Source organism: Acanthochromis polyacanthus, chromosome 19, assembly GCF_021347895.1.
Source record: "Acanthochromis polyacanthus isolate Apoly-LR-REF ecotype Palm Island chromosome 19, KAUST_Apoly_ChrSc, whole genome shotgun sequence".
NCBI classification, from domain to species: Eukaryota; Metazoa; Chordata; class Actinopteri; family Pomacentridae; genus Acanthochromis; species Acanthochromis polyacanthus.
In genome coordinates this window covers 7,847,916-7,862,619 of record NC_067131.1, presented here as the reverse complement: position 1 = coordinate 7,862,619, position 14,704 = coordinate 7,847,916, and the positions used below count along the sequence as shown (strand labels likewise).

General features: G+C 42.5%; 1 protein-coding gene across 1 annotated transcript in view; it reads right to left on the bottom strand.

Annotated features, from left to right (window-relative positions):
* Positions 1-372: 372 nt before the first annotated feature.
* LOC110949090 (carbohydrate sulfotransferase 15) overlaps positions 373-14,704 on the bottom strand; it is a 39,046-nt gene continuing 24,714 nt past the window's right edge. Inside the window, exons 3-8 of the mRNA XM_022190948.2 lie at positions 13,203-13,542; positions 9,296-9,439; positions 4,697-4,853; positions 3,487-3,643; positions 1,949-2,096; positions 373-917 (exon numbers count right to left, since the gene is read on the bottom strand). Of these exons, the coding sequence (XP_022046640.1) occupies positions 718-917; positions 1,949-2,096; positions 3,487-3,643; positions 4,697-4,853; positions 9,296-9,439; positions 13,203-13,542 (1,146 nt within the window). The 3' untranslated portion in view covers positions 373-717. The remainder of the gene's footprint in view (positions 918-1,948; positions 2,097-3,486; positions 3,644-4,696; positions 4,854-9,295; positions 9,440-13,202; positions 13,543-14,704) is intronic.

Sequence of the window (14,704 nt, the reverse complement as noted above, 5' to 3'; positions counted from 1 at the left end):
GCTTCAGCCAGAAAAGCAATTGGCCGTTTTAATTGCCTTTCATTTACTTTAAACACTCGTAACGTCCAAATAAAGCACATTATTGGATGAAGCTTGCATTTGAAGGCAGCAGATATTCAATTCAGTGTCTGTATTTTTAGCTTTTTAGGAGCAGTGGTGGTGGAAGACTGCAGCTGCATGTATTTTACAGTAGAGGGTGGTGGTGTTCCACTAGTATGCTGTGTTTTTATTACAGAAGCTGCCAATGAACTTGAACATTTAAAAGACTCCGTCGGCTTGAATATTTTCCAACTGTGTTGGATGAAAAGGGCAAAAAATATTAGATCTCACCTTTTCAGTTCTGTGACTATCTTTCAATTAATCAAACCAAACTTGAAAAGACACCACAACACTTTAATATCTTTGAATTCACTATTTAATTTTGTACATCTGCTCACAAGAGAACAACAATCAAGAACCTGCCAGCATCTCTTGCATTCACTCACTCTGTCTCTCTCTCTCACACACACACTCACACTAAACCACCACACTTCCTTTTGTGCTGTTTTTCTATCTTTGATTCATCTCTGTTTAGTTTATAACTTAAAAATAATTTAAATAAGAAAAGAAGAAGAAAAACATTGATTTCCATGGGCACTTGAGAGAGATGAAACCCAAACAAAGGGGCTGGCTGACGCATCAGTGGTTTTTAACTGAAGTAACAGGAGGTGGGCTGTTTTAGAGTTTAGAGTTGCTCTCCCAGAGGAAGGAGTCATTCCGCAGCACTTTTGCCAATTTCTCATTGAACGGCGTGTAAAAGTTCCGCAGGATCTCTTTAGTGATGGCCAGCATGGGTCCCAGGTTTTTGTCGGCTGGCCTCCTGGTGTTTGACGCCGGACTTCTCGTGATCTCTGACTCGATTTCTTTCGTCGGCGGCCCTGTTAAGACACAAACACCCACTTTCACGTCCCCTCTTTTTCACGCTGGCGTCACATTTTCCTGCAGCACTAAACAAAAGGAACAAAACAGTGTAAAAAGGACTCTGAAGCGGAAGATTCTCTGGGAGGTAATCGCACCTTGGATGGTGGATGGCAGCTCTTTGAAGAGCAAAGTCGGAGCTTTGGGGCAATTACACTGTGGAATACACCAGTAAGAATAAAGTAAGGAGGGCTTCTGTACCACAGGGCAGAACTGTTTTTTTTTTTTTTTTTTAACTGTCATAAACTGTAGTCTGCACCATGTATACCCACAGGAAAGGTTGGAATCTTTGATACTGACAATATGAAAGGCGTAAGGAAGTTCAGAATCGTAGCTGGTGGAAATTTAATTAATTTTTTTTCTAAGCTGTAGTGACTTAAGCACTCCAAAATCAACACTGCAAATGAAATATGTTCACTTCGCTCATTTACACAGAAAAAGAAACTCCTCCCTTAATCAGTTTTGTCTCTTAATGCAGGCATTTGTGGCTGGAATGCACTCAAGTTCTAGTATTCAGGACTGGGTTTTATTTTCCACTTCCCACTACATCGAATGACCTTTGCAAAAAAAAAAAAAAGCCATATACCAAGTGTCTTTTTATTTCCTTTCCGGGCAATACCACATGCTGTCAGGCTTTAATAACAATAATAATATAAAATTTTATTTGTCTGCGCCTTTCACCCAAGGACACTTTGCAGTGTCGAGCATAACGTTTTCAATATCTCAAATCTGTGTGAAACTGTGGGTGTTTTCATACACCAGTGCCAACTCGAATCATATTGTTGCCATGCAAATTTTAAAATGACACAGGCTGCCTGATATCAAATTTGTTTAATCAGCACCTGCTTCAGATTCCTGCTGCTAATAATCACAGCCTTTGCAACATGACATACCCCTGCTTGTATTTAGCGAGCTGATTTGTATTATACCGATCCCCAGAGGGAGTGATTACACAGAGGTCACACTTCAGGAGGATGCGCTGCTCACTTACCCAGACTGAGGAAATCAAAGACTTTGTGCATCGTGTATTTCCTGTTCGAGGCATGGTCTTCCAACCTCAGGACCAGAATCTGTTCCCTGCTGAAGACGGTCAGCCAGTCCATTAGGTACACAATGTATATGCCGACTTGCAATCTGACCTGAGGGCACAAAACAAGAGGACTGACGTGAGGAAAAAGCGAGCTCCATCCACGAAACCTCCTCCTTAGCAGGGAGACACGGCGGTGCATGCATGAACTTCTTTAATGAGATGAGCAGAGGGAGGGAGGGAATTTCAACTGCTTTCATCTTCCCCATGAATTCGTCTGGGTAACGGCGGACACCGTGTGGGCATGTGAACATGTGCTGGTATTATGTGACGTGAAAGATGTTCCCTCTAGAATGAGAAACCTGAATGACTGAAACATTTCATACCCCTCAATGATGATGCTATTTGGTTTTGCTCCACAATGAGATGAAACCAAATGACATTAGGCCAGTTACTGATAAAATTTGTGATATTTTTTCTAACATTCAACCAGTCTAGTTTCTCAGATGTGAAGATGGTTTGTTATTCTCTTGTCTATATAGCTGTAAACTTAAATATCTTTGGATTTTGGACTGTTAGTTCAGCATTTTTCCCCTTTTGGTTTAAGACAAAGATTAATTCATATTAAAGATTTCTGCACAGCCTTTGCACTATCCTACTTGTTGATGAAATGGATGTTTTGTGACAGTAAGCATCCACAAAAAACTTTGTCTTTTCTCTTCCTAGCAAAACTGAAAGGCTTGTTAGAATAATGAATGAACAAATGATTACAAACCAGGCCAGCAGAACTTTCTTTGTTAAATTAGTTTGGTACAACAGTTCAAGCCAGTTCTCTCGCTTTGGTTTATTTGTTTTCCTCCCCGGACTCTTATCTGAGCTCTAAAACTTTTATCAAAGAACCGCAGGCATGCAAAGGCTTCTGTATGGACAGCTGTAACAGTTCTCACATGGGCTTATAACTCTGAGAAGATATTAGTGAATGGACAATTAGGCCAGCGGCAGAGCGCGAGCATGCTCCTGGAGGGCCATGAAGCTTGTCAGTGGCAGTTGGAGAGGAGGATCTCTGAATACAAGGCAGCCTGGGGGGAAGCCAAAAAATAAGGACAGGCCGGTCTCCTCCGCCTCCTCGTCCCCCTCTCTCTCACCCAGTCTGCCTCAGGGCACTGTGGGAAAAGCTGGCCAGGGGCCTAACACCGGGGCCCTGCACTGGCTGACACTAAGACTCGGTCTGGGAGTAAGAAGGAAGTTCACAGCGCTGGTAAACTAGGTTTTGTGCTGCACAGAGAGGCTGGAGGCGCTGAACTGCTCAGCAGTGTTGCCAATCCCTTTCATAAAGTCTGTCCTGCAAGCTTTAGCATGTGCTAATGAAGCGTGGATTTCACTCCATCTGTCTTTCTCGCTCCTTTTCTGTTTCTTCCTTCCCACCAGCTAATAAAGCGGGGCGCTAAATGCCGGTTTTCAGCAGAGCCGCGAGACAAAAGCGGGAGGGAGGGAACACTCACTGGCATGGCATTGTTGACCGTAGTGTTGTACACACAGGAGCGCATTGTGTACTCCGTAAGGCACCCCTCGAATAGCTGCAGTGACTCTGACACCTTCTCGTGGAAATCCTCTGCAGACTTATTGGCAATTCCAAAGTAAAGGTAGTCGGAGTACAGCCTGCAAGACAACAGAGATGCTCTGTAAGCAAAGACGAACAACAAAAATAACCATGCGACTCATTATTTTTACTGGTTTTTACATGTAGCGGATGGGTTTAAACCTAATTGAACCCATATTTCGTCTTCATGCAAAGCTTCCCGCAGCAACACGGGGACAGATCTCTGTAGTTTATGGTAAACAAGGTGTGACTGCAGCATTGACAGCAGAGAACACTTCCAGCAGTACAAAGTGAAGCAGAGAAAGGCAGCTGATTATGCATTCACTGTGGTGGTTTAAAAAAAAAGAGAAGAAGATATATAGTATTGATATTTTTATCCCTTTTCCAACAGTTTTTACATAAATAAAGAGAACCAAAAATAATGAGCCTGGGAATGACCGTAAACTCAACTCAGATTTTAGACAAGTTTTATTCAGCTGACTACTAATCTTAGCTCTGATGGGGGGGGGGAAATGCGTTTGGTGCCTCATGTCAGTCTGTATGGGGGGAAAAAAAGCAATGCAGGAGACACAGAGCCATATAAACGCTCTGCTGCAATTTAGTTTGAAATGTGAGACGGTGTCTGTACCGAGGAAAATGTCTTGGTTGTAAACAAGTCTCGCGTAATAAAAATGGCACGGTTAATCTAATTGAGCATGCAATTCATTTCCCCCAGAATTGTTTTTTGGGGAAAGGTTGCATAGGCTCTGATTTGACAGACAAAGGCAATTACAGGGAGCATGTTCAGACATTTTCAGAAGGAAAAAAATCAACGTTAACGGCATGAATAAACCCCAGTCTGAACAGACTACCTCTCAGGCATTCAGCAGCACATGTATAATAAAGGCATCATAATGAAACTCATAGCACAGTCAGTGTGAGTAAAAGCAGGCACATCTTTTGCGACAACAGGTCTTTTGTTCCTACAAACCGGGAAGGTGTCTGTCTGTGTCAGCAGAGTAAACGGTTATGATAGGGACGTGTTAGCCGTGCGCGTCACAACTGTCTGAGTAATTACTGGCATTTTATTGCAGATATGCAGCTGGTGACAGACTAACAGATGTTTCTCCCACCTTTCCACCGGGTCCCTGAGCATGACAATGAAGCGGGCATCAGGCTGCAGGGCGTGGATGAAGTCCTGGATGAGGAAGGGAGGCTCTCCCTCTGTGGTGTTGTCGTAGAAATACACCCAGGCGTTGTTATCCCACATGGTGGATGCACTGGCTTCTCCTGCAAGAAAATACACCCACAGCAGTTCAGAAATACATGCAGCCACAGAGACAAAACAAAACACACATGTGCAGACACATTTTTGGCTTTTTTTACTATATGACCTTCCATTTGATGTGTCTTGTTAAATATACTGTATGTAAGGCGGTCTAGCCAATTATCATTTTGAATTATATCATTGTAAATTGAGTATTGGAATGCAGGTAAGATGAAACAAATATCTGAAAACGTGCTCCTGCGTTCTTGTGACATGAATTTTTGCAAAAACTTTTATTCTAATAAAAATAATGAAGACATCAATCAGGTATATAAAGGAAGAAATGATTGTGATGATGTAAATGGCAGCCTTTTTGTATAAATCCAGGCCTGTTGCCTCAATGATGCTCTCATTTTAGTTTACACACGTCTTGTGACATTGACAGTACAAATGTTTAATTGTCTGATTATCCTCCAAACTCCCTCCAAGCAACTAAAGTGTTTACAAAGTTATTTTGAAGATATCATTTTGCTGTCAGATTTGTATTATTTATTGTATTTCCCCCTCACTTTTTTTTTTGAAAAATAATCAATATAAACAGATAAATCCCATGACTTCTCTTTGGAAAACAAGAATACGAAATAAACATACCCCCTTCTTCATGTCATTTCCCCTAAATTGAAGCTGGAACTGACAGACACGGCATGTTCCAAACAACAAGCAACAGGTCAATAAAACACAGGGTTCTAAAGCGAGTGTGCAAACAAAAAAGGCAAGAGCAATTACATCTCTAGCTGTGAGCAAAACTGCCAAATAACTGCAGCTCACACAGCGACGCTACCGGCACTCATAACGAGTCGGAGGATGTCGTTTCTCAAACAATTTGAGGCCCGAAACTTTATCAGGCTGCGCTGAGAAATGATATCCAGGATTCATTAGGCTGTCTGTGCCTTCATTATCCTCTTATCTGTGAAGTGAAGCCGTGATGTATTCGGAGGGAACACAACACACAAGCCTTATCTGCCTCACTTCCTCGGAGAAAGGGATGATAGCCAGGACCTATTTTCTCTGATGACAACGGTGAGAGCGAAACAGGATCGTCGCTAATGCTGTTACGCCTAAAAATGATACACACTGTGATCAAGTCTATTTAAAGCTCTGCATGTCCATTAAAAGGGCTTATTTTGCTCCACGGGGAGAGGCTGTAATAGGGCAAACAAATGGAGGAGCCAGACCGGCGTGCCTTTGGTGTTGCACAGTGACTCGGTCTTGGCTGTCGCTTGAAGAGATTCAGAAGCCCAAAGATCCTGGCCATAAGCCTGCACCTTACTGGGCTGTCCCAGGGCATGGTGTGAATACTGAGAGGGGCTTTGGCACGCTCGCCCCTTACAAGGATTATTTATTTAAAGAGGGAAACAAAACAGGCAGCATGCTAAGCTGCGCTCAATGCACCAACTCAGTCCAGTGTGAAAAGGCCATTGTTGCGAACTTAAATCAGTTTTTCTTTGCAGCTGAGCAGTTTTTCTTTTTTGACACAATGTTTAGAAGACATGAAAAGACGGACAGAGCAGAGGACCTGGATACAGGATATGCAGATAGAGGAAGGAGGTTCATAAGACTTCTCCACCCCGCTGCGGATATTATTGCTGTCCTGACACAACAAAACAATGATTCCTTTATACAGCACTTCAGTGAAGTGGCTAAGTGAGGCAGAAGGAAGTCCAGTATTATTAAGCTGTTAGAGCCTCTCTTTAGGGCTGAGTCACCAGCTCTCTTAAAAATTACCTTCTCTTCGTCGAAGTGAAAGTGTCTGCTACAGAGCGGCCCTGTGCTCCAGCCTCACTACCTGCTGCTTTAATAGCAGCCGTGTAATATCAGAGACAAGATTACAAGTGAAGTTCCAGGCAAGTGTCAGGTCACCCCGATCCAAATGCTATTGGCTGCAGCCTGACGAGGGCGCAGAATACTGTCAGGCCGTGTTCCTCACACAGATCACAGCTCTGATACATGACCTGGGTAACTAATATGATTCAGCAGCGGGGTGGAGAACGAAAGCTGCTATCTGACATGATGTGGAGCTCTTACAAAACAGGAAGGCAAAGATTTCACCGAACAGGAAATGTTTGTGCAACTAAGACTGCCTGGAGATCTGATTAGCATGATGTCAGACAGTGTTTTACTCCCTATCATTTGTATCTCGTTGTCTTAGAATCCCCATCGTCTAATTCTTAAGATAATCACTCTGTAATAGACTGGTGGTACTTTATTGAAATAGACAAATGCTGATAAGCAGCTTCTTGTCATAAAGTGCCACACTGTCAGGTTTGCTGAGTTTGAAATTATGCTTGACTTTGCTTGCACAGCGCAAAATCAGAATATGATACTCAGTGCCTGAGTTACAGTTAATCTTGGGCCTGGAGCTGATATTAGATACAAAGTATGGCTGGGTTGCTTTTGGATTATGAATGGGCTTCAGGTTAGGACAAGGGTTGAATGAAGGTTCAAACCTTGAAGCTGGATTCTTACTTTACACAGCAGCCCTGTCATAGATAAGGCACAGATTATTTATTGTTTAGCAAATCCAATTTTACCTGCTCATATCTAATGAAACAATGAGTGGATGTAATCGGGATACTTTGTGCTTTAAATATACTCTCCAGAGTAACCGTGTTTGCTTTCCTTTATTTGAAGGGTGACCCAAGGCACTGGTGTTTGCTTTGTCTCATCACTACTTTGCAATTTTGATACTGAGCCGTTTTAAAATTTGTTTCATTTTGTCTTTACTTGGATCATCAGAAAGGTGTAGGGGGAAACACAAGCAGCTAGAAGTTCAGAGTTTTTGTAGTCTGCATATGACACTTCCAATGTCACTCTGGCTTTAACATGTAGTTGCGTTGTTGTAGTTACATGCATGTGTAGGCGACACTCAATGTGCCAACTCAGGCCCCCTTTACTTATTGTTCAGATTGTAAAGCATCCTTCCATACATCCATTTTGTTGACTAATCCAGGGCTAGGTTGTGGTGCAAGCAGGCAAAAAATGCATTCCGAGTTCTCAAATTACATCTCTGAGCAACATTTTCGAGTTCCTCCTGATGGATCCCAAGGTGTTCTCAGGTGAGATGAGATATACAACACCTATGAGTCTACACTGGGATCTCCTCCCAGTTTGATGTATTCGGAAAACCTACAGAGGAAGGTGCCCATGAGGCATCTTAATCAGATCCTTGAACGACTCCTTTCAACAGGAAGCAGCCGTGACTCTACTCTAAGCGCTCTCGGAGAGAATTGCCTACTTTATCTCCAAGGCTAAGCCCAGCCACAACAGCCCAGCACGATGACCACATTACTGCTGTCACTGTCCATCTCACACTCTATTTTACTGTCAGTCTTGAACAAGAACCAAAGCGACTTAGACCTAACTGAGAGGGAGCAATCCACCAGTTTCTGGCAGAGAACGATGGCTTCAGACTCAGAGGTGCTGACTCTTTCCAGTCTGTTTCGCAGTCGGCTACAAGCCAATCCAGTGTGCACTAGAGGTCATTGCCTGATGAAGCTCCGGAAGAATCATCTTCAAAAGGCAACAGACCCACATCACAACAATAGAGGGGAACAATTAGACAAAGTATTGTATTCAACATTACAATGGTAACTGTGCACAAAAAATTCTATGTTAAATTTTGACCAAATTGTCAAAAATGAATACTGTTTAAGGAGGTTATCCGTCGTATTGTGATTTCATCGGCAACTCTGATTCTGACTCACAGAAAACCTACCCAGGAATTAGCCTGGCAGAAAAAGCAGAAGTGAAACTCTGCTTTTTGAAGATGACAAAGTGCAGCTGTGAGGTTTCCAAACCAGAAAAGCTCGTCACCCCAACTGACCCTTGAGATTCTGTCCATGAATATCACAAACAGGATCAGAAATAAAGGACCGCCTTCACGGTCCATCACACAACAGAAAAGTGTTTGACTTAGTGCCCAGGATATGAACACAGCTCTCACTTTGGTTGAACGAGGACGGGATGGCTTGTACTGACAGCCCTGGTTCTCCATACTCCGGCACCACTCCCCTACAGGGTTGTTCTCAAAGTCCACAAAACACGTGGACAGGAAGGTCAAACTCCCATTACTCCTTCTCCAACTCCACAAGGGTAAGAGCTGATCCACTGTTCCTCGGACAGGACGGAATCCGCATAACTCCTCCTGAATCCAAGTTCTGACAGTTGTTTGGAGCCTCCCCTCTAGCACCCTGGAAAAAAAACTTTCCTGGTAGGCTGAGCAGTATGATACCCTGATAATTGGAGTTGTAAAAAACTTCCCATTGTAGTGGTGATGTGGGAAGTGGAGTACATTATAATAAATTCCTGTTGAGCAGGCAAAGCTGCATTAAATGCAATCAGACAAATATAAGATTAGTAATCCACTTGAGTGTTTGCCTCAAACATGAACTGTCATTTCACTTACCAATGATGATGTTAGGGTGACTGGGGGATCCACTGGCATTTGCTGTGAGGTTGCCTTGAATTTGGTAAGCAGCCTGATCAAACAAGTCCAGGTAATCTTCCACTGGGTATCGATCATGGAAGCCCTCACTGAGGCGAATGATACCTAGAAGAGAGAGAAGACAGTTAAGGTGGATGGCCCTCATAGTACACATTTACATCTTTGGGTATGTTTATGTTGGCAAGTTATCACGTCTTCGTGAGACTAGAAATAAACTGCTGGAGCTGATGTGGCTTTGGGTGGGAATCTACAGCTAAAGATGGGTGTGTGTTCATCAAGCATGTTTTTAATTCCTGCCCTTTCCTCCCCATGTGTTTCTGTGATCATACTAAAAGGGGTTATTAGAGCGTCATTGTTGTCCTGACTGCAGAGTGACCTAATTAAACCCAAGTTCAGGCCCAATCCAAATTCAGGAGGGAATACTGTCCCCACTCAGTTTTTAGTGTTTCCAATTAGGGTCCAATGTCAAGTTAATGCCTTAAATGCAGGACTAGCAAATGTGTTTTCCATCTGAGCTGCTGTGGTGCACAGTATAATTATAATTTACTGGGAAATTGTTGAGATGTGGTGTAGGACTTAGGAGAATCCTTGCAGCATAGGGATAATGAGGTAACTCAGACGTCTGCTACTTCCAGTGATGCTTTGATGGTGTACCAGTAAAACACCTTTCTTTACTTAGCAGGAAAACATGATTAGAAAATTCTAGTAAGGTCTCCAAACACCCAGCTTGCATCATTATTCATCCAGAATGGTCACACTTGTATGAGGTGTGATGACTCTGGTGTGTCTCGCTTCAGGGCTTTTTCGCCCCCACCCCTTCCCTTTGCTTTTTGATATGAATGAAGCGTCAGGCAATTTTGAAATAAACTGTGTTTCTTGATGAGAACTGTACACAGAAGACACATCTGCTTAAGATTCAAACTGCTCCTCTAAGAAAGTTATGTGGCGCGGATCGCATCAAATCACCTTTTCACAGCATCGGCTGAGCGGAGCCTCAAGGGGGAATGAAATAAATAAATACAAAACAAGACCATTTGAATTCAGAGCGTTCTCAAAGGATGTCTTAAGAGAAAAGTGCTGATTACCAGCGCATAGCCCGAAGTACACGACCAGAAGGGATAGAGAGAAAGAAAGTGACAGCGAAGATGAAAGCATGGGGGGGACAATAACTGAGAGGGACCCATGTCCTTGGGATACAGGCGCACTTACTGCTACGCAAAACATCAGAGGCTGCAGAAAAACATACGCGAGAGGCAGACGAATTAAGCCGAACAACTCAACCATATCCCACAGCTTTATGAGGTTCAAATAATTATCAACTCAAACTAAACACAACACATAAAATAAGTATTGCATGCAGACTGATCAATCCTCCAATTAGGTTTTGTGAGTCTCCGAGGGATTAGGGGCATAGTTAGCAACTGGATGAACTTCAAAGGGATTTCTTTGGCTGTGACAGTTAAGCCTCTTTTGATATCTGTAGCGACAATTTGTAAGATATTTTTCCAGAAATGAGTGGCCAAATACTGTCTGTAGTATCCATAACAAGAACCAAAACCCTGAGTGATCTTAATAAAATCATTAAGTAAAATTTAGCCAGATAGCTTCCGGCATAACAAAATATATGTATCAGTCATTGCTGAGCAGAAGAATAGCTGATATCCACAGCGAGAAATGGGCATGAAAATTGAGTCCTCATATTGCACTGATGTGATAGTGCTGCTGCTGTTCTTAAAGGAGAATTATGAGATTATCTGCACGCTGTATGTGTGCAACTCGGTACAAAAATTTCATTATCTAATCTGCTTTTCATTTTGTAATCAGAGCTAACTTTATCAGCTAAGAGGAAATTCACTGCCCCTCAGTTCAAATGCTGAACTTTGCATTTATTTTATTTTCTCTTTTGAAATGCTTCTTCACAAATGCAGACACACAATTGTGACACACACATGCACTGACTCTCACAACGGAGGTCCGCCTCTTGAGTTGCACAAAAGTTTCCATTATTCATGAATCTTAATGACTGTTTCGGTTATAAAGGGAAACAAAAACACATAGGTATTGGGGATGATGATTTGCCTTTTTGGGGGACAAAAACACAAGACAGAATTAGAATCTTAGCCTACTTACAACTGTTACTGTTTGTATTATTAGCAGCTCGTTTTGCTTTAAAAAATCTCTCCATCTGAATGGAAAGAAGGTTAAAGGTGCACCAAATGAAACCAAAGGCACATTACAATATTACATCTGGGCGTTAAGTAAGCATTGGATTTGTTTAATACAGAGGATTTTCAGTTCATTCTTGGCAAATAGAATCTCGCTGCCAGATCTCACATGGCTTTTATGCCCATCTGTGATGGTGTGGTGATTCTTTTAACATCACAGATGCTCATGGAGGAAAAAAAAACATGACGGCAACCCCACTTTTAGATGACAGAACCGCCATAGGACCAGATGTCTGTTGTGAGGCAGCCTATCCTTCCCGACGCTTAGGGTTTGTCTCTTTGTTTGAGTAAATGGCTTGTTTGAGTTACCACCTGTTCAAACTCCTTGAATGCCAGCAGAACAGTGGCAGAGTGTTGTGTGTGTCTAAGAAATCTGAACTTAAACAAGCCAATGATTAACAGATAGTGTTAGAATCTCCACCAGCTAAATTGGCAAATATTTCCAAGAGGCGACGTAAATATGAATATGAAATATGCCCTGAAGAGTTAGTGAAATATGCAACAGCTCCATCATAAAGTGGGATGATTTGCTGTGTAATTAAATAAATGTATGATGCGTCTGTTTCGCTTTTAAATGGGAAGTATAAAATCCAAGAGGGGAACTGCTAGAAAGCTGTGAAATAAGACAACCACTGTAAGCGAGGCTAGGTTCATGGAGAGTTGTCGCATGGAGTGTGTGCAACATTAAGGTTTGTTAAACAAGTGCAAGAAACGGTGCACCCACACGTGTGGGCTCAAAGTGTGTGAGGAAGGCTTCAAACGCTAGTTTTCACGTGTTTGTTTCAAGTGGTTTCCACCACAGAGGGGAAACTTATGTCGCAGATGATGGTGAGGCAAAGTTGGTCTAGATTCTTGTGCGTGCAGTCGAGCCGGTAATGAGCGTTGCTACCACATCTACTGCACATCCTCAAATGGAGAAGTTGCAGAAGATTGAGGCTAATGATGGTGTAAAGGCACACGTGAGGGGGGAAGAGAAAAACCGATTAGCATTCAGAATGCTGAATGAAGGAGGCAATAAAGGTTGTAAATACACCATTAGAGCTGTAAATTTAGGGCTAACAGCTCTCAGGTAGAAAATAAACAGTTTCGTTTTATTCTCATGCACGGCACAAGTTGGGTCTTGAATATTCATTTCTCGGTTAATTGCATAGGAACTGCACTGGGAGATTGAACTACGTGCATCAGACATACTTGCCAGACGTCACATTCAGGGCTCATGACCAGCTCAGTTTTATACAAGATAAAAAAAAACCACAATTAGTTTTTGGTATATTTCATGTAGAGAAATCTCAGTTTGACACAGCATGGAGTTGTCAGTCAATACCCAGAGGACGTTCTCCCCAATTAGCTTGTGGAATGTGCAGAAATGATGCAATTTAATTACCACAATCTACACATTTTGACAATATGAGGACACTATAGGGGATATATTTAATTATGCTCGTGGAACAGACAGCCCTGCCTTTGAGGCCTCTTCAAACTTCTGTCACTGATGGTTTTTCTGAGGCCCCCTGAGGTATGGCTCTGCCACAATGATGTACTGCAGGGAGTCACATTCAACACTTGTAATGTTCTCAGGCTCTCATTATTGTATATCAGTCTGGAGGCCTCTGCCACAAGAAATTACAGTGTTCTGTACTCACCAAACCTCTTGCGGGTCCACCAGTGTGGCTCTTTGAAAGTGGTGAACTTGACGCCCGGGTGCAGCCTCAGTCTGTCATACAGGTCAGTAGTGCCACACTTTGGTTGGCCAATTATATAGAAATAAGGAAGGCACCGCATGCGGTAGAGTCTCCTGTTGCGGTGGAACAAGTGTTCTTGGAAAGTGTTTCTCAAGTGCTGAAAAACAGTTCGGAAGCGCCGTGAGTAGCGTCCGTATAAGTTTGTCTTGTATGGGTCTGAAGTGATATTCCCAGTGTATTCTTCATACCAGCAGGGGTTTTTGACACCAGGCAGGAATTTGCGAGGGATGGCGGAAAACATCTGCAGAGGCAAAGAAAGCAAGTTGCATCAAGCTGCTAAGTCACATTATTCCCAAAAACATCTCAGACAAAGCCTTCTGTAAACCAAAGCTGATCTTTGCTAAGCGATGGAAGTCAAATACATTCCAGTCATTTCCAGACATTTCCACAGACGGTAAAAGAAGAGGTTTGTCAAAACAGCTCAAAAATGTTTTTGTGCCTGGGCCACTGTTTTGGCAGGAGGAGACAAACACTATGACAAGTTTGTGCAGGCGTATACGGGCTGCAAGGGAGTTGGATTGCAGTAAATTGGCTGTAGAGAGACACAAGTGAGTACACAGATATTTGACATCCATGCCAGATGAACAGTGTGGGAATTGTAGCTGCTTTTTAAAACACACTGAAGTTAACACATGTTTTAATATTTGGAATCAAATCCTTTGTATTCAGTGTCTGTCTGAAGGCTACATTCCAAAAAACATCAGCAGACACCTGTTGTCTTTACTGCTGTGGCTCTGCCAGGTCTGTACTGCAGCTATCTTTACTTTATTCTTGTTTTGGGAGGCCTTTGCAATCAGTTAAATGGAGGTCAGGGGACTGACTTGGCCAGTTAAGAATATTTGAATTTGAGGCCATAAAAACTTGGATCATTGTTGGAATTTCCCTAAATTGGACTCCAGGTCCATCAGGACTCAGCCAGTATTGATGTACAAAAACTCTCTCTGATCAAAATCAAGTTTTTGTTATCTTAGCCCATATGGTGTTTTTTATAAGCTGGAAGCTGTATCGTACGTGAAATAAGAAGTCAGCATCAGGGCCGAGCATTTCCACTTTGATGCAGCAGTGCACCAGCGATAGTTTGGAAAACACGCATTCCGTCTTTCAGAGTTTCGTATGTATCAAAGCTAAGGAACCAATCCTGTCAGTTTATAGCAATGGACTTCCTGTATCATAATTCTTTATCACAATCGGTTTGTGCTTTGGTTGTGTGAACATATATGGCTGAATTGCTCTGACATTTCAGCTTGCCATTGTGTGGGACAGAGTAGTTTTACAGTGTTTGAGTTGTAAGTGAGCTGGTGTGCTTGAGCTTCAGCAACTGAGGATGTGTGAGTGGAGAAAGAAATTATGTCATAAATCTATAGAGTCTAAAGGAAGCAGAAGATGTAAAGATCCATCTAAGC